The 22,063-nt window shown below is 53.7% G+C and overlaps 2 protein-coding genes and 2 long non-coding RNA genes across 4 annotated transcripts; all 4 read left to right on the top strand.

Moving 5' to 3' along the window:
* The first annotated feature begins 1,878 nt into the window (after positions 1 to 1,878).
* On the top strand, positions 1,879 to 18,309 carry LOC135406266 (ankyrin repeat domain-containing protein 7-like). Its single transcript, XM_064640692.1, has 3 exons — positions 1,879 to 2,852; positions 3,273 to 3,387; positions 18,115 to 18,309. Exons 1-3 carry the CDS (start codon positions 2,635 to 2,637, stop codon positions 18,307 to 18,309), a joined length of 528 nt encoding a protein of 175 aa, XP_064496762.1. The 5' UTR covers positions 1,879 to 2,634.
* LOC135405921 (uncharacterized) lies at positions 4,720 to 6,193 on the top strand. The gene is made up of 3 exons (XR_010426096.1): positions 4,720 to 4,802; positions 5,749 to 5,924; positions 6,095 to 6,193. It is a non-coding gene; the product is annotated as an uncharacterized LOC135405921 (long non-coding RNA).
* On the top strand, positions 6,914 to 8,568 carry LOC135405920 (uncharacterized). The gene is made up of 3 exons (XR_010426095.1): positions 6,914 to 6,938; positions 7,473 to 7,696; positions 8,499 to 8,568. It is a non-coding gene; the product is annotated as an uncharacterized LOC135405920 (long non-coding RNA).
* On the top strand, positions 8,570 to 10,803 carry LOC135406267 (ankyrin repeat domain-containing protein 26-like). The gene is made up of 4 exons (XM_064640693.1): positions 8,570 to 8,631; positions 9,432 to 9,713; positions 10,365 to 10,600; positions 10,779 to 10,803. Exons 1-4 carry the CDS (start codon positions 8,578 to 8,580, stop codon positions 10,801 to 10,803), a joined length of 597 nt encoding a protein of 198 aa, XP_064496763.1. The 5' UTR covers positions 8,570 to 8,577.
* Positions 18,310 to 22,063: the final 3,754 nt, after the last annotated feature.

Raw genomic sequence — 22,063 nt, 5'->3', positions numbered from 1 at the left:
CCTGTCCAGCTTGGGCAGAAAGGGCCTGGCTGCCAGAACTGTCCCGACATTTGAGGAGAACTGCTGCGTTTGGTGACAGAATTGGAGCTCTTTGGACCTAGGTGGGAGGGATGAGGAGAGTCCTATTTTTGAAGGTTTATTAAGGCTTTCTTCCCGGGCCGGGAGTTAAGACTTCTCTCTCTGCCCTTGGTCTGAGTGCAAATCAGTGCGGCAGACAATTTCAAGGCTGAAAGAGAAGCCAGGCCTGAAGGCCGAGCCGGAGCTCTCCTCTGCTCCCTTCAGCTCTGCTCACAGCTGCATCTTCAGCCCGTCCCAGAGGCCAGGCAAATGCATCCCCTTCCTCCGTGAAGGCTTGAAGCACAGTCGTGTTAAGATCCTGGCCGACAGGTGAGCTATTGCTTCTACTGGGTTGCCAGAGTCTTCCAGTGCTTTCGAGCCCTCCTCTTTGTGTTCTGGGCAGAAGACAATGGGTGAGCTTGTGGTAGCCATAAAACACAGGCAACTCCCTGATCCTGTGGGAAGCGGATGGGTTTGTAGCCCGCTGTAAGAGGGAAAGTTGGGAAGGATGCTGAAGCTGAAACCATACACCGTTGAAATCTCAACCCAAACAATCTTTATTCCCAAGAGGTGGCCAACAAAAGGAAAAAACCCCAAGAGAGAGGAAGGAGGAGAAAAATAAGCCCTCGGTACGACTCCCCCAGTTGCCCAGGTGTTGCTTCTGAAGTTATCTTCCCGACCCAGAAGGCCTAGAATTGCCCAGAGCAGAAGCTGCATTCTGGGAGAGTCGGCAGGCTCACAAGATAGCCGGCGTGCCCACCAAAGGCAACGTTGTCCTTTGATGTGAAGCTTGCGTCTGCCGAGCACGAGCCATCCGCTTTTTATCCAATTGATTGGCGATGTCCACCTGGGCAGGTGTGGTCAGCACCGCCCAGCCAGAGGCCTTCAGTCCCTCCCAATGTTCTGGAAGCGGTGCCCCTTCTGCGCACGCGTGTGTCCTTTGGAATCCCCCCCGTGCTTGCGCGCTGTACTTCAGGGGGTCTTTTCTAAATGAGTCTGGGGGCGTACTCCATCACCCTCCTGTTCCCTTTTTTCTTCAAATGCCCTTGGAAGGTGATCAGGCAATAATAAGACACCAATTAATTGTAGTTTGTCCAAAACGCTTCCTTCAAGGACGAAGTTGCCGTTTCTCAGTGCTTGTTTTCTCCTAAGTTGGCAGGAAAAGGATAGACCCTCCCAGGCGGCTGGGCCAAAGACAGACCAAAAGTATCAACATCCAATTAAGCCCTGATACACCCGCAAAGAAAAAGGGAAATTTCTTCAGCCCGCTTACGGTCCATTGTAGCGTCCCTCCCCTGAGCAAGCTGGTGCAGAAGTTGTGGGCCTTCACTTGGTGTTGTCATTGGGACCAAGTGGGACAAGATGTGTTTGAAAGTTTCTTGCTGCCCTGCTGTGTGCTGCCTGTTGGCTGGTGGAGCATCAGCAGAGCAGAAACTGACTGTTGGCATCTGGCAAAGCAGCAGGTGAGAGCAGTTGCGAGGGGGGGAGGGGGGGGCGAGGTGTCTGCTCTTCAAGAGGGACAATGTCAGGGTTGAAAACAAGTCTGTGGGAAGGCAGACAGAGCTAAACAAGTCCCTGTAAGTCTGTAAATGCTGAACCATCATGGTGTGATGCAGGGCAGCCAATTGTGATATATGTTTATGAAAAAACACCAATGGTATTTTAACATGTATGTTATGCCCAGGGCAATGAGTCAGTGTTCTGTTCCAATAAAGGTTCTTTCCTCTCCTGTCTTGTTGCTTGGAAGTAGACTGTCTGCGTATTTTCTTTTATTGACTGCCACAACAATAACAGGACAAGAGAAAGGAGTTGGGGAATTGTCCTGGAAGTCTGGTCTGGTGGGCTTGGAGCACTGGGTGGGCATTTCTTGAGAGCTGTGGTGGCCCCCGCCTGCTTGGGCTGGGATGTCACTTCATGCTGAGCCTCATTTGATGGCAGTGTGTCCAGAGGCAGCCCGGCTCCAGGCTGAAGCAAAAAGCCAGAGCGGGTGATGCGGGAGCTGCTCCAGCGCCTACCGCAGCCTGCGGCCCGGTGGGAGCGTCCCGGGCCCTGCCCCGGGGCGCCCTGAGGCGGGGCAGTGCCCACTCCCGCCGGCCGCCCTCACAAGGCCCAGGCCGCCTCCTTCCCACAAGGCCCAGCAGGGCCGCCCTCACACCTGCCCCGCCCTGCCCTGTCCCGCCCGGCCCCACCCTGCCCCGTGGCCTCTGTCACACCCCACGCTGACGTGCTGAGCCTTCCACCAGCCATTGTGACGCCACAGGCGCCAGTCGGGCACGGCTTTGTTGGTGCCCGCAGCCGGCGCCCAGAGCTGCTGTAGCCTCTCGGGGAGCAGCAGCACATCCCGCTCGGGGAGCATTGCGCGCCTGCATCGCCGTCTTGGCAGCTGCAGGCCACGACCACTGCGCAGGGCGACCTCGTCTGCCTTGTGCTTCATACCCTGTGCCCGTCCTTATTCTCGTCCCCTTTGTCACCCTCCCCCTAAACCTCGCCCCGTCCCATTCCTCATCCCTACTTGGCTCCCGGCAGCCCGCCGGGGGCTTCTTGCCCTTCCTGCTGCTGGGAGCTCCAAGCAGGGCCATGCCGTGGCTTCTGAGCAAGAAGCGACGGCAGTCGCCCTCCAGCAGCCCCAGTGGGCAGCCCTGGGCTGCCACCAGCTCCAGCAGCGCCTCCCAGCTCCGGGAGCAGGGGCTGGGCAGGCTGCACCGCGCGGCCGCCCGCGGTGACCTGGGCTGGCTGAGGCGCTGGCGCTGGTACGTCAAGGTAGTCGGCATCGACAGGCCAGACCAGGAGATGCGGTGAGTTCTGGGCCACGCTGATGGCACACCTTGGCTGCTCCTGAGCCAAGCTGCAGTAGTCCTCGGCAGCCCTCTCTTAGGGATAAGGCTTGAAAAGTGACATTTGCCCTGTCAGCTGGGAGAGGGAACTCTTGAGCTTTTCACTGCTCGGAGCTGCCGGCCGGGCTCCAGCGCTGTTGGAAAGGCGTGTTGCCCACCTGCCCCTTGACCGTGCTCTCTCTGCAGGGCTGTTCTGCAGCTACTCAACCCTCACCTGTTCTCTTCTGCCCTCTGGCTCATCAGTGCAGCATTGCAGCAGCAGCAGCAGCAGGAGGAGCAGCAGGAGCAGAGTCCGGGCAGGGTCCCCAGGGGGCTGGGTAGAGACACAGCTTGGGCTCGTCCTTTGTCTGTCTGGGTTAAGAGTGTCTGTTTAATTTTTAGGACACCTCTGCATCTGGCTTCGGCCAATGGCCATGCAGATGTCGTGAGATATCTGCTAAGAAAGAACAGCCAGCCCAACCTCGCTGACAGCTTCAAGAGAACGGCCCTGATGAAGGTGTGTGGAATGCCTTCTGAGCTTGGAGGTGGGGCTCAGTGCTGGGGTGTTAAAGGGGAGGTGTCTGGCAGGATTCCTTGCAGGGCAGGGCCATAGAAACACACCTATTGCAATGGGCACAGCACAGCCTCTGTTAGCTGATCTTTGAAGGTGGTCTTCTATGGCAGCATTCAGGAGCTGAGGCAGTTGTGGGAGAGGGGGATGGATGTAAAAGTTGGAAGCCTTTCCCTTTTGGTGTGTTGTTGCCAGGCAGTCCAGCAGGAGCAGGAAGAATGTGTTGCTGTTCTGCTGGAACACGGTGCCGACCCCAATCTGGCAGACGCGGACGGCAACACTGCCCTTCACCTGGCTGTGCTCTCTAAAAACACAGCTGTAGCAGGGCTGTTACTGGAGCATCATGCCAACAGCGATGCTCAGAACCAGGTAACCTTGGCACGTGGCTAAAGCTGCTCTTTCCAACAGCTGCAGAGCTTGTCTGTGTCTTTCTAATGGGGATTCTTTCTCCTTTTAGTGGGGATTTACCCCCTTGAAACTTGCAGCCTTGCAACAGCATGAGGAGATTGTGGAGTGCCTTGTGAGCAAAGCAGCTGACAGGCACGCTCAAGGCCAGGGGGAAAGGTGAGGGCTTTGTCAAAAGAGCACCCGGGCCTTCTGGGTAGTCTGCAAGTGTGAGTGAGACGAGGGGCGTGGCAATGAGCTGGGAAAAAGAAGGAGGAGCCCCGTGGAAGCAGTTCACTGGGTGACTGGTAAATGCAGGTCTCTGCACTTGGCTGCTCTCGTAGCTTTGGGGCTCTCACCCTTTGTCCGCTGAGGTCTGCAAGAAAGCCTTGTCTGTGGTGCCCTCCCCCCACCCAGAGCCAGAGCCCCGGGGAAACTTGCCAGTAGCTCAGCAGCGTGGCTGCTCTGCAGGCCAGGGGGGTTTGAGGCACGGCAGAGTTGGGGCGTGAAGTGCTCTGAAGGGAAGCGTTGGGGGAAAGAGAAGCAACACTGTCCCAGGGGACACGAGGGGCTCCGAGCACAGAAGGAGAAAACTTGCTGCCATGGAGATGGTCAGGGGGTCGAAGGGCTTGGCCTGGGAGTTTGTGCAGCCGCATCTGGGGGACTTTGAAGAGCAGTGCAAGGAGCCCTGAACAGCACGGCCTGAGCTGGTAGTTGAGGCTGCTTTAGGGAGGCCCCTTGTAGGAGAAATTCTCCAGTGCTTGCATGGACTTGGCTTTGCTTTCCCGGAGCTTGTAGGAAAGGGGGGAAGAGGTCTTTTGGGAGCAAGCAGGGGAAAAATGATGCAGGATAAGACATGTTTCCGATGAACTTTTGGATGCTTTAGGAGTGCTCTTGTGGTTCCTGGAAGCCATGAGGCTCACCTGGAGGAAGATAATCTGCGCTTCCAGGAGGAGTTGGACAGGGCTGACGCGGAGGTATGGAAAGCCTGTCCCCACAGGGATAAACCTGGGGGTGCTTGTTGCTTCCTCTCCATCACAAAAAGGGACAAAACAGTATTCTGGGAGCCACTCTGACAGAGACCTAAGGAAGCGGCAGTTCCATCAGGCTTTGATCTGCCTCTGTCCCTCCGGCCCCCTGCCCCACAACCCGCCATGCTGAGGCAGAGCTGCCTCTCCTTAGGGTTTCACTCCTTACCGCTCAGGGGGGCAGGGGTTCCTCTCTTTCTGCTCCATTGGAGGTCTTCCTACTTTAAGAAGACTCCCCACGCAGCCCTGGCTCCATTCTCGACTCCAGGGCAGGTCTGTGGAGCAGTTCACCTGGCTGCCTTTGCTGAAATGGCAGTTATCAGCTCGTCAGTGATGCCACCCTTCCTGACCCCACCCCACTGAAGCAGAACTGCCTCTCCTCAGGCATCCACTGCTTCCTGCTCAGGGGCTGCTGGGCGCCTCTCTCTGCACTACAGTGCGGGTCTTTCCCACTGAAGAAAACTCCCCGTGCTGCCCTGGTGCAATCCTGGGCTCCAGAGCACGTGTGCCAGAGCACTTGGCCTCTGCCACTTGCCAGACGCCTTCCTTTAGGAAGATGAACTATTTCAGTGGTCTTTTCCTGGAGTAGCAAGCAAGGGAATACAGGAAGTGTCCCAGGTGACCAAAAAGGACGGAGGGGCAGTGTCGGTGCTTAGAAGCGTGCTGTAGGAAAGCAGTGGAGGGATAGGAGAGGCTGCTGTAAAAGAGGACAAAGGCCTACAGTTTGTGTTCATGGGGCAGTAGAAGTGAAGCTTTGAAGGGACTTGAGTGGATTGCAGTTCTTTGGGCAGAGGGGATGCACACAGACATGCAGCACCTGAGTTCTTCAGCAGCAGCTGGCTCCTCTCTGGAAAAGCTCCCCTGACAACTGTGGATTCTTCCCGTGATTTTACAGCTGCGGGAGGAGGAAGAAAAGCATCTTCAGTCTGAGCATCGCGTTTGTGACTTGAAGACTGCCTTGGATGACAAGGGAAGAGAAGCAATAACATCTTCCCAGAAACTGCAGGACCTCCCGTTGGCATCTTGCGAGACTAACATGACTGTAAAACAACTGGAAGAAGAGGCGCAAGAGTAAGAGAGTAACCCAGTGAAGCGAGGGCTCTGTGGCTTTGGGGGATTGGGTGGAAACAAGGGGAGAGTCAGTGGCATTTTGAAGGACACTTCTGCTGTGGCTTCTGTTCCTTAGCACAGTTTGTCTGGCATTGGATTTTCTGGTAATAAGAGCTGTATTTCTTCTTAAGCTTTGCAAGTGAAAAGAGCAGATTGGAAGGCACTGTCCAGCAGCCAAGCGATGGCGTTGAAGCCCTTCCGAGAGCCCTGCAAGCCTCTGCCTCAGTAAGCTGGTGCTAAATTTGCCTTTTTGTGACTCTTGAGCCTAGTTGCCTCTTTGTGTGGGGAAAGTGTCAGATGAAGTTTTCCTGGAGAGCCTGGGGAGCTCAGTTTCTGCCTTCTCCTCAGTAGAGGCTGCTCAGAAAACAGCCTGGTCCTTTCCCCAGCTGCTACAAAAGCCCTGAGGGTATTTGGTGTGCTGGACACTGGAGGAATTCTTAGATTCTAAATGAGGAGTTTCATCCTGAGCTCCAAGGGAGCCGGAAGTATTGCTGCCAGGAGTGTCTCCCAAATTCTTAAGCAGGTCTAAAGTTTCTTCTTTCTGTCGGGGAATCTTTCAAGTGTTTTCTAGGCTGGTTTCCAGTAGAGGAGAGATACAGTTGCCATGGCCACCCCCTTGAGAAGTTTTCCCAGAATTCACTGCCTTTAGATGCCGCTGAGTTTCCTTTCCTGTTTTTTTTGTCCTGTGTCCAGGGTGGTGAACTTTCCCAGCAGCTGGACATGGAGCCTAGAAGAGGCATGCTGCTCGAGGCTCAAAAGCAGGCTTTGCAAGGAGAGCTGTCCAGTCTGCGTGGGAAGTGTGAAAACCTGGAGAAGAGCAAATGTCAGATGCAAGAAGAGGTGGCAGAACTCGCTCATCATTTGGAGACTTTGGTGCTGGATGGCAGCCAAAGAGAAGAATGTAGAAGAGACGTGGAGGAACGAGCTGACCAGGAAAGAAGTCAAAAGGTACAAGACGTCAGCCTCGTTTTGCAAGTAAGTGAATTTCTCCCCAGCGTCCACAGGCACTACGTAAACTTCTGTTGTGGCCATGGGTTTTGGTGTTTTTCTTTTGCTCCTGTATTCTGTGGGTTAGCTTCTGTCTTTGCTGAAGACAGTGGCAGAAGGCAATCTGGTTGGGCAGGAGTGCTGTCGTGGGTGTGTCATGTGCCGGCAGGTCCCTGAATGCAAAGGCTGCCCAAGGCAGATTGTCAGGTTGCAGTGCTTGGGAGGTATCTCTGTGGGCTGCTCTGCTTCTCACTGCTCATCCTTGAATGGGTTTGGCAACTTGCAGCTGTCATGGCCAGACCTAGAGGGGCTGCTTTGTCCTTGTAGGGGGGGAAGGTGCTCCGAAAAGGAGTCACTTAAATGACAGGGGTGGGGGTGAGGGGGTGGACATGCTGCTGGGAGTGAGGAGGCAGAGCCACCTCTCTGAGTAAGGCTGGGCCCTTGAAACTGGGTGCGTGCAATTTTGTGCTGGGCAGAGCTCTCTTTTTCTTGTGGTGGTTGAAGGTGCACTGTCTCCTTCAGGCACAGGCCCGATTAGGACAAATCAGAGACAGTCATTGTGATTCCGTGAGAATCCAGTTGGAAGACAGAATTAGAGGCCTCGAAAGTGAATTGGACAGGGTAAAAAGAACCCAACAAGAGAGTGCTTCTCGTAAAGAAGCAACGCAGGCAGAAATGACGATGTACAAAGACCTGTATCTGGAGGAAGTGAAAACCAGAAGATGCCTAGCCAAGAAAGTGGAAAGGTAAGTCCCTGCTTTTTTTGGAGTGGTAATAAGAGACTCCTTTTTCTTCCTGCATTTTCCTTGGAAATCCATCTTCTCCATCTGGCCAGCATTATTGCCCTCCACTGGCCAGCAGGGTCTGATGGAGTTGCCAAGACATTCTCCTTGATATTTGAAAAGTCGTGGCAGTCAGGGGAAGTCCCAGGTGATGGGAAAAAGGGAAACTCACTGTGCCCATCTTTGAAAGGGGTGGAAAGGAGGGCCCTGGGAACTGCCAAGCTGAGTCCAGAGGAGGCCAGCAAGGTGGTTAGAAAGATGGAGCAGCTCTCCTCTGAGGAAAGGCTGGGCCAACTGCAATACTTCAGCCTGGAAAAGAGGAGGCTTTGGGGTGACCTACTGGTGGCCTTTCGGTGTGTGAAGGGAGCTTACAAGAAGGAGGAAGAGAGTGCATTTCAAAGAGCATGTGGGGAGAGGACAAGGGGGAATGGCTTCAAATGGCAAGAGAGTAGGTTTAGATTTGATCCTAGGAAGAGATTGGTCCCTGTGAGGGTGGTGAGGACCTGCAACAGGTTGCCCAGAGAAGCTGTGGATGCCCCATGGCTGGAAGTGTTCAAGGCCAGGTTGGATGGGGTTGTGAACAACCTGGTCTGGTGGAAGGTGTCCCTGGCCACAGCAGGAGGCTTGGAACGAGATGATCTTTAAGGTCCCTGCCAAGCCAAGCCATTCTAGGCTTGGATGCTGTCTGTGGCGTTTCTGTGAGACTGTGGGGGAAAGGCTGGTTCTTCCTGTGTTTCATGGTTTTCTTAACTAATTTGCTGTGCAGGTTGGAAAAGCTTCTGAGGCTAGAGAGGAGGAAAGTCAGGCTTAATGAAGAGAAAGAAAGCCAGCCCCAGATGGAGGAAATGAAGAAGAGTTATTCTGAAAAGGTCAAGGAAGTTGACAGATTACGAAGAGAGGTGAGCCGCGCTCTGGGTGGGGCTTTTTGGTTGTTCCTTCTTTTGAAAGCTGGGAGATGCTTTCCCTCTATTTCTTGTCATGTTGATGATTTTTTTCCCTTGTCTGCATTTTGGGTGTGATGGGCTTTTCTTAATGCTCCTTCTGCTGTTGCAGTGGGAGATGACTCTAAGTAATCCGGAGGTAGTTCTCCTTCTGGGGAAAGATGCAAATGTTAAGGACAAAGCAGTAGGTGTAAGGGCTGATGGAGGCCAGGCTGTCCTGCAGAGGAGGGGCAAGCCAGGAGTGGCAGCCAGCCTGGCAGGGTGCGTGAGCTGAGGGGCCAGGGAGCCGTCCCACAGGCCCTGAGCAGGAAGAGCAGAACAGGTCCCCTGAGAGTGAGCGGGGTCAGCCAAGAGTGCAGATCTCCCGACTGGGCCTGAGGGATGGGCAGGTCCTTGCAGGACATCACGTGCATGGGCTGAGAGCAGTGGGGCCCAGCTGAGGCCTGGCTGCAGCTTGAGGGAGGCTGTGACAGCGTCCTCTGGGTGTGACAGATGAATTGCAGTGATTCCTTTGGAGTGCAGAAGCTTGGAGCATTTTTGCAGGAGGAACTCGGAAAGGATGGGAAGCTGAGGAATCCTATGACAAATGATGGGAAAGCTGTTCTTGCTGGAAAAGAAGAGGCTGGTTGGACTTTGTTTCTAGTCCTGAGGCAGCAGATGATGAATATAGTCTCCCTGGCCGCCCCCTTTTGAGGTTTTCCCAGAATTCACTGCCTTTCCATCCCGCCGAGTTCCTGTTTTTTTCTTTCTGCCTGCAGGTTGCTGAACTTTCCCAGCAGCTGGACAGGGAATGTCAAAAGTGCACGCAGCTGGAAGCCAAAAATCAAGATTTGCAAGACGAACTGTCTACCCTGCGTGGGAAGTGCGAGAACCTGGAGATGGACAAATGCCAGCTGCAAGAAGAGCTGGCAAAACTCCGGCATCATTTGGAGACTGACTTGGTGGATCGCAGCCAACTCGAACAATGGAAAAAAGAGGTGGAAGAGCAAGCCGACCGGGAACTCAGACAAAAACTCCAGGAAGTCAATGAGTTTTTGCAAGTAAGTGAATTTCTCCCCAGCATCCACAGGCACTACGTAAACTTCTGTTGTGGCCACGGGTTTTGGTGTTTTTCTTTTGCTCCTGTATTCTGTGGGTTAGCTTCTGTCTTTGCTGAAGGCAGTGGCAGAAGGCAATCTGGTTGGGCAGGAGTGCTGTCGTGGGTGTGTCACGTGCCGGCAGGTCCCTGAATGCAAAGGCTGCCCAAGGCAGATTGTCAGGTTGCAGTGCTCGGGGGGTATCTCTGTGGGCTGCTCTGGTTCTCGCTGCTCATCCTTGAATGGGTTTGGCAACTTGCAGCTGTCATGGCCAGACCTAGAGGTGCTGCTTTGTCCTTGTAGGGGGGGAAGGTGCTCCGAAAAGGAGTCACTTAAATGACAGGGGTGGGGGATGCTCTTCTTGTCTTTGAAGAATCCTTTTCGCTGTGCTCTGTCCTACAGATACAGTGTGTCTTCCTTAGTAGCTTTGAATAAGAGTGCAAAGAATTGTTTGCCTTGGTAGCTGCTGGGTTCTGCCTTGGTTGCTGCTGGGAGTGAGGAGGCAGAGCCGCCTCTCTGTGCAGAGCTGGGCCCTTGGAACTGGGTGTGTGCAATTTTGTGCTGGGCAGAGCTCTCTTTTTCTTGTGGTGGTTGAAGGTGCACTGTCTCCTTCAGGCACAGGCAGCCCACCAGGACACATTAGAAAAAATCCGAAGCAGTCATCTGGACTCCCTGAAAAACCAGTTAGAAGAGAGAATTAGAGATCTTGACCGTGCACTGGGAAGGATAAGAAGCAACCAAGCAGAAAGACCTTTTCAAAAAGAATCCACCCAGGCAGAAGTGGAAAAGTATAAAGAACTGTATGTGGTGGAAGCAAAAAGCAGAAAAAGCCTCGCCAAGAAACTGGAAAGGTAAGTCCCTGCTTTTTTTTACTGGTACTAAGAGACTCCTTTTTCCTCCTGCATTTTCCTTCTTAAATCCCTTTTCTACATCTGGCCAGCGTCAGGTGTGAAAGCAGAACGTGGCATCTTTGTGGGGAAAGTTCCTTAAGACCTTGCCTTCCTCAGACCTGTCTTCCTTTCTCTTTAGAGTTCCAGCAGTAACAGCACAGTAGCGCCACTCTGGCATTGCTGGTGTCTTTTTCAAGTTGCTGTTGTTTTAGCAGGCAGTCTTTTTGCCAGTCTCTAATCTCCTCATCCTGTGGGGGAGAGAAAAGACGAATCTTGTACCCTTTCCTGTTTGAATGAGGAGAGGCCTCTCGGAGAAGAGAGTTGGATTCTGTGAATCCAAACTAAGAAGGCTCTTGTTTGGCTTCGGTTTTGGCAGCGGGTCTGAGGGTTGAGCTTTCCTTGAGAAGGCCAGGGTAGGCCAGAGTTCTTCTGGAGGTGACACTGGCTGCTCCTTGCACTTGGTGTGATTTCTTAGAAACAGGCCCTGGGAACAAGCTCCGATCAAAGGATGTGCTGGTTTTGGACGCTCTTCATGCCCTTGGCTTTTAGAAGTGGGGTAATAGTGAAGGCTGTGGAGGGTAACTTTGCGAAAGCCTTCCTGCCAAAGATGACTCTGTGTGTGCTTGTGAATGTTTCAGAGCTAATGAGAGACTTGCAGAGGCCAACACCAAGCTCTTTTTGGAGCGCCACAGAAGCAGATCTGCAGTCCCAAGCAGCGCCGTCATCGGACACCTGGCTGCAAATCCACTTCTGGATTCAACTGGCCTGGGACGTCTTGGCACCGGTTTGGGACCGAGCAGAAGCCTGGGTCTCAGGCATCTGTGGTAAAGTGGAAGACTTCTGGTCATCAGGTTTGTCCAAATTTTCCAGAGTGGTCCAAGGCCCAAAAATACGGAACTGGAAGCAATGAGCTGTGGAACTCCATTCTTTGACAAGAGAAACCGTGGGAAAGAGCTCTGTGGCGCAGGAACCTCCCCCCTAAGTTCTCCACTAAATTGACACATAGGGTGTGTGTGACCTATTTGAAATGGCTGATGTCACCGTGAGTGCCAAATGCCACCAGACATCTGTGAGACACCTTTTTCTTCATCAGTGATCTTCGTTCTAACAGTTTCTTCCCTGGACCTTGCTTTAATCTGTTACTCTGGATAGGAGGCATTTGCTGGTGTAGTTCCTGCTACGTCTTCCTCCATGAAACAGCAGAGCTCCCTACTCCTTGGGAAGTCTTCACGGCCTTCTAATTTTGCAGCAATGCTGCAAGCTCTGCAATACCGCTGGTCCGAGTATGCCCTGTAGTCAGCAGTCAGTGTGATAGCACATCCCTGCCAGACTGCAGAGCATGATAGCAGGAGACGTGGAAACCACGCGCCAGGAGTTGTAATCAGCGGGACAGGCGCGTAGCATGGGATTGAGGCATGGGCAAGCAGGAGGCTTGGAAGCAGATGATCTTTAAGGTCCCTTTAAGGTCCCCTTTTGGGGTTTTCCCGGAATTCACTGCCTTTCCATCCCGCTGAGTTCTTTTTTTGTTCTTTCTGTCTGCAGGTTGCTGAACTTTCCCGGCAGCTGGAGAGGGAATGTCAAAAGCGCACGCAGCTGGAAGCCACAAGTCAGGGTTTGCAAGACGAGCTGTCTAGCCTGCGTGGGAAGTGGGAAAACCTGGAGAAGAGCAAATGCCAACTGCAAGAAGAGCTGGCAAAGCTCCAGCCTCATTTGGAGACCAGTGTGGTGGATGGCAGCCAGATCATGGCTAGGCTTGGCCAACGAAGATTTGGAAGGGCTCTCCCCACATTTGCTACAAGCGCGCTGGTGGCTAAAGAGGCCAATGCGAGACAGTCAAGATGGGTTGCAAAAGGCACAGCAGAAAGACTCCTTGGATGGGATCGGCAAGACACGATTCTTTCTGCGTTGTCTTCTCTCTTCGATGGTGATCCTGCGTGCGTTCTCAAAGGAAGCAGCAGCGTTAGAGACAGTGTGTCTGCAGACCTCTCGATTGGAGGCCAGAGTAGACCAGCACTGGAGACCAATGTGGCCAAGGTTGAGATGTTGCTTCAGGGAGTCCTCGTGGCTCCTTTTGCGGGCTCCTCTCTTGCGGCAGCCAGTGGCAAGTTTGCCATAGATCACGATCTTAGGGAGGCGGTAGTCCTCCATCCTGGAGACGTGCCCTGCCCAACGCAGCCGTGTTCTCAGCAACATGGCCTCAGTGCTGGTAATTGCTGCCTGTTGTAGAACAGACGTATTAGTTCCGTAATCTGAGCAGCGGATGTTTAGGATTGTACGGAGACAGCGTTGATGGAAGCGTTCGAGGAGTCACAGGTGGTGGCGGTAAATGAGCCATGATTCGGACCCATCTGAGAGAGTAGACAGCACTATGGCTCTGTAAACCCTGATCTTTGTACTTTTCTTCAGGTGTTTATTTACAAGGACTCCCCGAAACAACCTCTCAGCCTTGGCCATATTGATCAACATAACTGGTCTACTCTGACCTCCAATCGGGAGGTCTGGAGACACACTATCTTTAACGCGGCTGATGCTTTTGAGAAAGCACGCAGGATCACTCTTGAGGAGAAAAGACAACGCAGAAAGAATCATGCCTTGCAGAATATATCTCCTAAGGAGTCTTTCTGCTGTGCCTTTTGCAACCGGCCGTGTCTATCTCGTGTTGGCCTTTTTAGCCACCAACGCGCTTGTAACAGACGTGGGTAGATCCCTTCCCAAATCTTCGTTCGTGAAACCTGGCCATGATGATGATGATGATGATGATGATTATTTCACCAGACTCTTTATGGAGTCTTCCGAAAGCTCTCGATGCCTTTGGTAACCTGTTGTGTCCCCTAGTAGGGGCAGTATCCAGTTCATTCTTCACGGGTTGTTGTGTAATGGACTGAATTGCTGAGTCTTGACCTACACGGTTGGTCCTGAAAAGAGTCTGAAAGTGTTCAGAGCATCAATTTAGAACGGCGGTTTCACCTGTGAGAAGCATTTGACCATCTGCGCTGAGTAGAGGGCTTTGGGCCTGGTCTGTCGGTCCATATGCTGTTTTCAAGGCCTCCTAGAATCCTCTGTGATCACCCGTATCTGCGCATAATTGAATTTTTCCTGCTAGATTGATCCACCCCTTGTTTTGGATGTCACGAAGTTGCTGTTGGAGGTTGCTGCCTGCGAGACGAAAGGCCGCTTTTCTTCCATGAGCAGATGGCTGAGCAAGGTGTGCTCGGTGGGCAGTTCTCTTTTTCCTCCACAAATCCTGGATCTCTTGACTGTTTTCATCCAAGCAGCCCTTGTTCTTCTTGAAGGAGAAACCTAAGGATTCTTCAGAGGACTGCAGGATGCTATTTTCCATAGGTTGCCCAAATGATTCAGGAGAGGGATCTATGGAATGATCCTGGAGCCTAGTTTGAAGGTTTGCCTGAAAGCTGTCTCTCCCTTTAGCTGATTGAAGATCTTTAACTTGGAATCTCCTGCTCGGAATACCGGCCCTTTTAGGTTTGAACTTAAGGTTGAAGTGAAGTTTACAGCCAAACAGAACACTAGAAAAGGGATGTGGAAGAACACGCCGAGCAGGAAATAAGACCAAAACTACAAGTCTGGTTCTCTACTCAACTGGGCTGGAACATCTTGTCAACAATTTGAGTCTGAACAATCTCAGTCTGTGAGGAGGCTCTTGACTCCCGCTAGGTGTTCTTATGCCAACTTGGTCTTGAATAAACTGAAGAGTCTAGTAGGTGTCCTTGTTTTCTTCTGTTGCCCCTGCCGGCTTTGCTTCTGCCATTCCCCGATCCCAAGGCTGTCCCCTCTTCTTCCCTCTGCTTTCCTGTGGGACAGGTGGGGACCTGTCCAGCTTGGGCAGAAAGGGCCTGGCTGCCAGAACTGTCCCGACATTTGAGGAGAACTGCTGCGTTTGGTGACAGAATTGGAGCTCTTTGGACCTAGGTGGGAGGGATGAGGAGAGTCCTATTTTTGAAGGTTTATTAAGGCTTTCTTCCCGGGCCGGGAGTTAAGACTTCTCTCTCTGCCCTTGGTCTGAGTGCAAATCAGTGCGGCAGACAATTTCAAGGCTGAAAGAGAAGCCAGGCCTGAAGGCCGAGCCGGAGCTCTCCTCTGCTCCCTTCAGCTCTGCTCACAGCTGCATCTTCAGCCCGTCCCAGAGGCCAGGCAAATGCATCCCCTTCCTCCGTGAAGGCTTGAAGCACAGTCGTGTTAAGATCCTGGCCTACAGGTGAGCTATTGCTTCTACTGGGTTGCCAGAGTCTTCCAGTGCTTTCGAGCCCTCCTCTTTGTGTTCTGGGCAGAAGACAATGGGTGAGCTTGTGGTAGCCATAAAACACAGGCAACTCCCTGATCCTGTGGGAAGCGGATGGGTTTGTAGCCCGCTGTAAGAGGGAAAGTTGGGAAGGATGCTGAAGCTGAAACCATACACCGTTGAAATCTCAACCCAAACAATCTTTATTCCCAAGAGGTGGCCAACAAAAGGAAAAAACCCCAAGAGAGAGGAAGGAGGAGAAAAATAAGCCCTCGGTACGACTCCCCCAGTTGCCCAGGTGTTGCTTCTGAAGTTATCTTCCCGACCCAGAAGGCCTAGAATTGCCCAGAGCAGAAGCTGCATTCTGGGAGAGTCGGCAGGCTCACAAGATAGCCGGCGTGCCCACCAAAGGCAACGTTGTCCTTTGATGTGAAGCTTGCGTCTGCCGAGCACGAGCCATCCGCTTTTTATCCAATTGATTGGCGATGTCCACCTGGGCAGGTGTGGTCAGCACCGCCCAGCCAGAGGCCTTCAGTCCCTCCCAATGTTCTGGAAGCGGTGCCCCTTCTGCGCACGCGTGTGTCCTTTGGAATCCCCCCCGTGCTTGCGCGCTGTACTTCAGGGGGTCTTTTCTAAATGAGTCTGGGGGCGTACTCCATCACCCTCCTGTTCCCTTTTTTCTTCAAATGCCCTTGGAAGGTGATCAGGCAATAATAAGACACCAATTAATTGTAGTTTGTCCAAAACGCTTCCTTCAAGGACGAAGTTGCCGTTTCTCAGTGCTTGTTTTCTCCTAAGTTGGCAGGAAAAGGATAGACCCTCCCAGGCGGCTGGGCCAAAGACAGACCAAAAGTATCAACATCCAATTAAGCCCTGATACACCCGCAAAGAAAAAGGGAAATTTCTTCAGCCCGCTTACGGTCCATTGTAGCGTCCCTCCCCTGAGCAAGCTGGTGCAGAAGTTGTGGGCCTTCACTTGGTGTTGTCATTGGGACCAAGTGGGACAAGATGTGTTTGAAAGTTTCTTGCTGCCCTGCTGTGTGCTGCCTGTTGGCTGGTGGAGCATCAGCAGAGCAGAAACTGACTGTTGGCATCTGGCAAAGCAGCAGGTGAGAGCAGTTGCGAGGGGGGGAGGGGGGGGCGAGGTGTCTGCTCTTCAAGAGGGACAATGTCAGGGTTGAAAACAAGTCTGTGGGAAGGCAGACAGAGCTAAACAAGTCCCTGTAAGTCTGTAAATGCTGAACCATCATGGTGTGATGCAGGGCAGCCAATTGTGATATATGTTTATGAAAAAACACCAATGGTATTTTAACATGTATGTTATGCCCAGGGCAATGAGTCAGTGTTCTGTTCCAATAAAGGTTCTTTCCTCTCCTGTCTTGTTGCTTGGAAGTAGACTGTCTGCGTATTTTCTTTTATTGACCGCCACAACAATAACAGGACAAGAGAAAGGAGTTGGGGAATTGTCCTGGAAGTCTGGTCTGGTGGGCTTGGAGCACTGGGTGGGCATTTCTTGAGAGCTGTGGTGGCCCCCGCCTGCTTGGGCTGGGATGTCACTTCATGCTGAGCCTCATTTGATGGCAGTGTGTCCAGAGGCAGCCCGGCTCCAGGCTGAAGCAAAAAGCCAGAGCGGGTGATGCGGGAGCTGCTCCAGCGCCTACCGCAGCCTGCGGCCCGGTGGGAGCGTCCCGGGCCCTGCCCCGGGGCGCCCTGAGGCGGGGCAGTGCCCACTCCCGCCGGCCGCCCTCACAAGGCCCAGGCCGCCTCCTTCCCACAAGGCCCAGCAGGGCCGCCCTCACACCTGCCCCGCCCTGCCCTGTCCCGCCCGGCCCCACCCTGCCCCGTGGCCTCTGTCACACCCCACGCTGACGTGCTGAGCCTTCCACCAGCCATTGTGACGCCACAGGCGCCAGTCGGGCACGGCTTTGTTGGTGCCCGCAGCCGGCGCCCAGAGCTGCTGTAGCCTCTCGGGGAGCAGCAGCACATCCCGCTCGGGGAGCATTGCGCGCCTGCATCGCCGTCTTGGCAGCTGCAGGCCACGACCACTGCGCAGGGCGACCTCGTCTGCCTTGTGCTTTCTACCCTGTGCCCGTCCTTATTCTCGTCCTTGTCCCCTTTGTCACCCTCCCCCTAAACCTCCCCCTCGTCCCAATTCCTCATCCCTACTTGGCTCCCGGCAGCCCGCCGGGGGCTTCTTGCACTCCTGCTGCTGGGAGCTCCAAGCAGGGCCATGCCGTGGCTTCTGAGCAAGAAGCGACGGCAGTCGCCCTCCAGCAGCCCCAGTGGGCAGCCCTGGGCTGCCACCAGCTCCAGCAGCGCCTCCCAGCTCCGGGAGCAGGGGCTGGGCAGGCTGCACCGCGCGGCCGCCCGCGGTGACCTGGGCTGGCTGAGGCGCTGGCGCTGGTACGTCAAGGTAGTCGGCATCGACAGGCCAGACCAGGAGATGCGGTGAGTTCTGGGCCACGCTGGTGGCACACCTTGGCTGCTCCTGAGCCAAGCTGCAGTAGTCCTGGGCAGCCCTCTCTTAGGGACAAGGCTTGAAAAGTGACATTTGCCCTGTCAGCTGGGACAGGGAACTCTTGAGCTTTTCACTGCTCGGAGCTGCCGGCCGGGCTCCAGCGCTGTTGGAAAGGCGTGTTGCCCACCTGCCGCTTGGCGGTGGTCTCTCTGCAGGGCTGTTGTGCAGCTGCTCAGCCCTCACCTGTTCTCTTCTGCCCTCTGACTCATCAGGGCAGGGTTGCAGCAGCAGCAGCAGCAGCAGGAGGAGCAGCAGGAGCAGAGTCGGAGCAGGGTCCCCAGGGTGCTGGGTAGAGACACAGCTTGGGCTCGTCCTTTGTCTGTCTGGGTTAAGAGTGTCTGTTTAATTTTTAGGACACCTCTGCATCTGGCTTCGGCCAATGGCCATGCAGATGTCGTGAGATATCTGCTAAGAAAGAACAGCCAGCCCAACCTCGCTGACAGCTTCAAGAGAACAGCCCTGATGAAGGTGTGTGGAATGCCTTCTGAGCTTGGAGGTGGGGCTCAGTGCTGGGGTGTTAAAGGGGAGGTGTCTGGCAGGATTCCTTGCAGGGCAGGGCCATAGAAACACACCTATTGCAATGGGCAGGGCACAGCCTCTGTTAGCTGATCTTTGCAGATGGTCTTCTATGGCAGCACTCAGGAGCTGAGGCAGTTGTGGGAGAGGGGGATGGATGTAAAAGTTGGAAGCCTTTCCCTTTTGGTGTGTTGTTGCCAGGCAGTCCAGCAGGAGCAGGAAGAATGTGTTGCTGTTCTGCTGGAACACGGTGCTGACCCCAATCTGGCAGACGCTGACGGCAACACTGCCCTTCACCTGGCTGTCCTCTCTAAAAACACAGCTGTAGCAGGGCTGTTACTGGAGCATCATGCCAAGAATGATGCTCAGAACCAGGTAACCTTGGCATGTGGCTAAAGCTGCTCTTTCCAAGAGCTGCAGAGCTTGTCTGTGTCTTTCTAATGGGGATTCTTTCTCCTTTTAGTGGGGATTTACCCCCTTGAAACTTGCAGCCTTGCAACAGCATGAGGAGATTGTGGAGTGCCTTGTGAGCAAAGCAGCTGACAGGCCTGCTCAAGGCCAGGGGGAAAGGTGAGGGCTTTGTCAAAACAGCCCCCGGGTGTTCTGGGTAGTCTGCAAGTGTGACCCAGACGGGGGGCGTGGCAATGAACTGGGAAAAAGAAGGAGCAGCCCCGTGGAAGCAGTTCACTGGGTGACTGGTAAATGCAGGTCTCTGCACTTGGCTGCTCTCGTAGCTTTGGGGCTCTCACCCTTTGTCCGCTGAGGTCTGCAAGAAAGCCTTGTCTGTGGTGCCCTTCCCCCCCACAGAGCCAGAGCCATGGGGAAACTTGCCAGTAGCTCAGCAGCGTGGCTGCTCTGCAGGCCAGGGGGGTTTGAGGCACGGCAGAGTTGGTGCGTGAAGTGCTCTGAAGGGAAGCGCTGGGGGAAAGAGAAGCAACACTGTCCCAGGGGACACGAGGGGCTCCGAGCGCACCGAAGGAGAAAACTTGCTGCCATGGAGATGGTCAGGCGGTGGGGCCTTTGAAGAGCAGTGCAAGGAGCCCTGAACAGCACGGCCTGAGCTGGTAGTTGAGGCTGCTTCAGGGAGGCCCCTTGTAAGAGAAATTCTCCAGTGCTTGCATGGACTTGGCTTTGCTTTCCCGGAGCTTGTAGGAAAGGGGGGAAGAGGTCTTTTGGGAGCAAGCAGGGGAAAAATGATGCAGGATAAGACATGTTTCTGATGAACTTTTGGATGCTTTAGGACTGCTCTTGTGGTTCCTGGAAGCCACGAGGCTCACCTGGAGGAAGATAATCTGCGCTTCCAGGAGGAGTTGGACAGGGCTGACGCGGAGGTATGGAAAGCCTGTCCCCACAGGGATAAACCTGGGGGTGCTTGTTGCTTCCTCTCCATCACAAAAAGGGACAAAACAGTATTCTGGGAGCCACTCTGACAGAGACCTAAGGAAGCGGCAGTTCCATCAGGCTTTGATCTGCCTCTGTCCCTCCGGCCCCCTGCCCCACAACCCGCCATGCTGAGGCAGAGCTGCCTCTCCTTAGGGTTTCACTCCTTACCGCTCAGGGGGGCAGGGGTTCCTCTCTTTCTGCTCCATTGGAGGTCTTCCTACTTTAAGAAGACTCCCCACGCAGCCCTGGCTCCATTCTCGACTCCAGGGCAGGTCTGTGGAGCAGTTCACCTGGCTGCCTTTGCTGAAATGGCAGTTATCAGCTCGTCAGTGATGCCACCCTTCCTGACCCCACCCCACTGAAGCAGAACTGCCTCTCCTCAGGCATCCACTGCTTCCTGCTCAGGGGCTGCTGGGCGCCTCTCTCTGCACTACAGTGCGGGTCTTTCCCACTGAAGAAAACTCCCCGTGCTGCCCTGGTGCAATCCTGGGCTCCAGAGCACGTGTGCCAGAGCACTTGGCCTCTGCCACTTGCCAGACGCCTTCCTTTAGGAAGATGAACTATTTCAGTGGTCTTTTCCTGGAGTAGCAAGCAAGGGAATACAGGAAGTGTCCCAGGTGACCAAAAAGGACGGAGGGGCAGTGTCGGTGCTTAGAAGCGTGCTGTAGGAAAGCAGTGGAGGGATAGGAGAGGCTGCTGTAAAAGAGGACAAAGGCCTACAGTTTGTGTTCATGGGGCAGTAGAAGTGAAGCTTTGAAGGGACTTGAGTGGATTGCAGTTCTTTGGGCAGAGGGGATGCACACAGACATGCAGCACCTGAGTTCTTCAGCAGCAGCTGGCTCCTCTCTGGAAAAGCTCCCCTGACAACTGTGGATTCTTCCCGTGGTTTTACAGCTGCGGGAGGAGGAAGAAAAGCATCTTCAGTCTGAGCATCGCGTTTGTGACTTGAAGACTGCCTTGGATGACAAGGGAAGAGAAGCAATAACATCTTCCCAGAAACTGCAGGACCTCCCGTTGGCATCTTGCGAGACTAACATGACTGTAAAACAACTGGAAGAAGAGGCGCAAGAGTAAGAGAGTAACCCAGTGAAGCGAGGGCTCTGTGGCTTTGGGGGATTGGGTGGAAACAGGGGGAGAGTCAGTGGCATTTTGAAGGACACTTCTGCTGTGGCTTCTGTTCCTTAGCACAGTTTGTCTGGCATTGGATTTTCTGGTAACAAGAGCTGTATTTCTTCTTAAGCTTTGCAAGTGAAAAGAGCAGATTGGAAGGCACTGTCCAGCAGCCAAGCGATGGCGTTGAAGCCCTTCCGAGAGCCCTGCAAGCCTCTGCCTCAGTAAGCTGGTGCTAAATTTGCCTTTTTGTGACTCTTGAGCCTAGTTGCCTCTTTGTGTGGGGAAAGTGTCAGATGAAGTTTTCCTGGAGAGCCTAGGGGAGCTCAGTTTCTGCCTTCTCCTCAGTAGAGGCTGCTCAGAAAGCAGCCTGGTCCTTTTGCCAGCTGCTACAAAAGCCCCGAGGGTATTTGCTGTGCTGGACACTGGAGGAATTCTTAGATTCTAAATGAGGAGTTTCATCCTGAGCTCCAAGGGAGCCGGAAGTATTGCTGCCAGGAGTGTCTCCCAAATTCTTAAGCAGGTCTAAAGTTTCTTCTTTCTGTCGGGGAATCTTTCAAGTGTTTTCTAGGCTGGTTTCCAGTAGAGGAGAGATACAGTTGCGATGGCCACCCCCTTGAGAAGTTTTCCCAGAATTCACTGCCTTTAGATGCCGCTGAGTTTCCTTTCCTGTTTTTTTTGTCCTGTGTCCAGGGTGGTGAACTTTCCCAGCAGCTGGACATGGAGCCTAGAAGAGGCATGCTGCTCGAGGCTCAAAAGCAGGCTTTGCAAGGAGAGCTGTCCAGTCTGCGTGGGAAGTGTGAAAACCTGGAGAAGAGCAAATGTCAGATGCAAGAAGAGGTGGCAGAACTCGCTCATCATTTGGAGACTTTGGTGCTGGATGGCAGCCAAAGAGAAGAATGTAGAAGAGACGTGGAGGAACGAGCTGACCAGGAAAGAAGTCAAAAGGTACAAGACGTCAGCCTCGTTTTGCAAGTAAGTGAATTTCTCCCCAGCGTCCACAGGCACTACGTAAACTTCTGTTGTGGCCATGGGTTTTGGTGTTTTTCTTTTGCTCCTGTATTCTGTGGGTTAGCTTCTGTCTTTGCTGAAGACAGTGGCAGAAGGCAATCTGGTTGGGCAGGAGTGCTGTCGTGGGTGTGTCATGTGCCGGCAGGTCCCTGAATGCAAAGGCTGCCCAAGGCAGATTGTCAGGTTGCAGTGCTTGGGAGGTATCTCTGTGGGCTGCTCTGCTTCTCACTGCTCATCCTTGAATGAGTTTTGCAACTTGCAGCTGTCATGGCCAGACCTAGAGGGGCTGCTTTGTCCTTGTAGGGGGGGAAGGTGCTCCGAAAAGGAGTCACTTAAATGACAGGGGTGGGGGTGAGGGGGTGGACATGCTGCTGGGAGTGAGGAGGCAGAGCCACCTCTCTGAGTAAGGCTGGGCCCTTGAAACTGGGTGCGTGCAATTTTGTGCTGGGCAGAGCTCTCTTTTTCTTGTGGTGGTTGAAGGTGCACTGTCTCCTTCAGGCACAGGCCCGATTAGGACAAATCAGAGACAGTCATTGTGATTCTGTGAGAATCCAGTTGGAAGACAGAATTAGAGGCCTCGAAAGTGAATTGGACAGGGTAAAAAGAACCCAACAAGAGAGTGCTTCTCGTAAAGAAGCAACGCAGG

This window comes from Pseudopipra pipra, chromosome W, assembly GCF_036250125.1.
Source record: "Pseudopipra pipra isolate bDixPip1 chromosome W, bDixPip1.hap1, whole genome shotgun sequence".
Lineage (NCBI taxonomy): Eukaryota > Metazoa > Chordata > Aves > Passeriformes > Pipridae > Pseudopipra > Pseudopipra pipra.
Note: the sequence above shows the minus strand (reverse complement) of the source record. Positions and strands in the feature narration are given on the sequence as shown.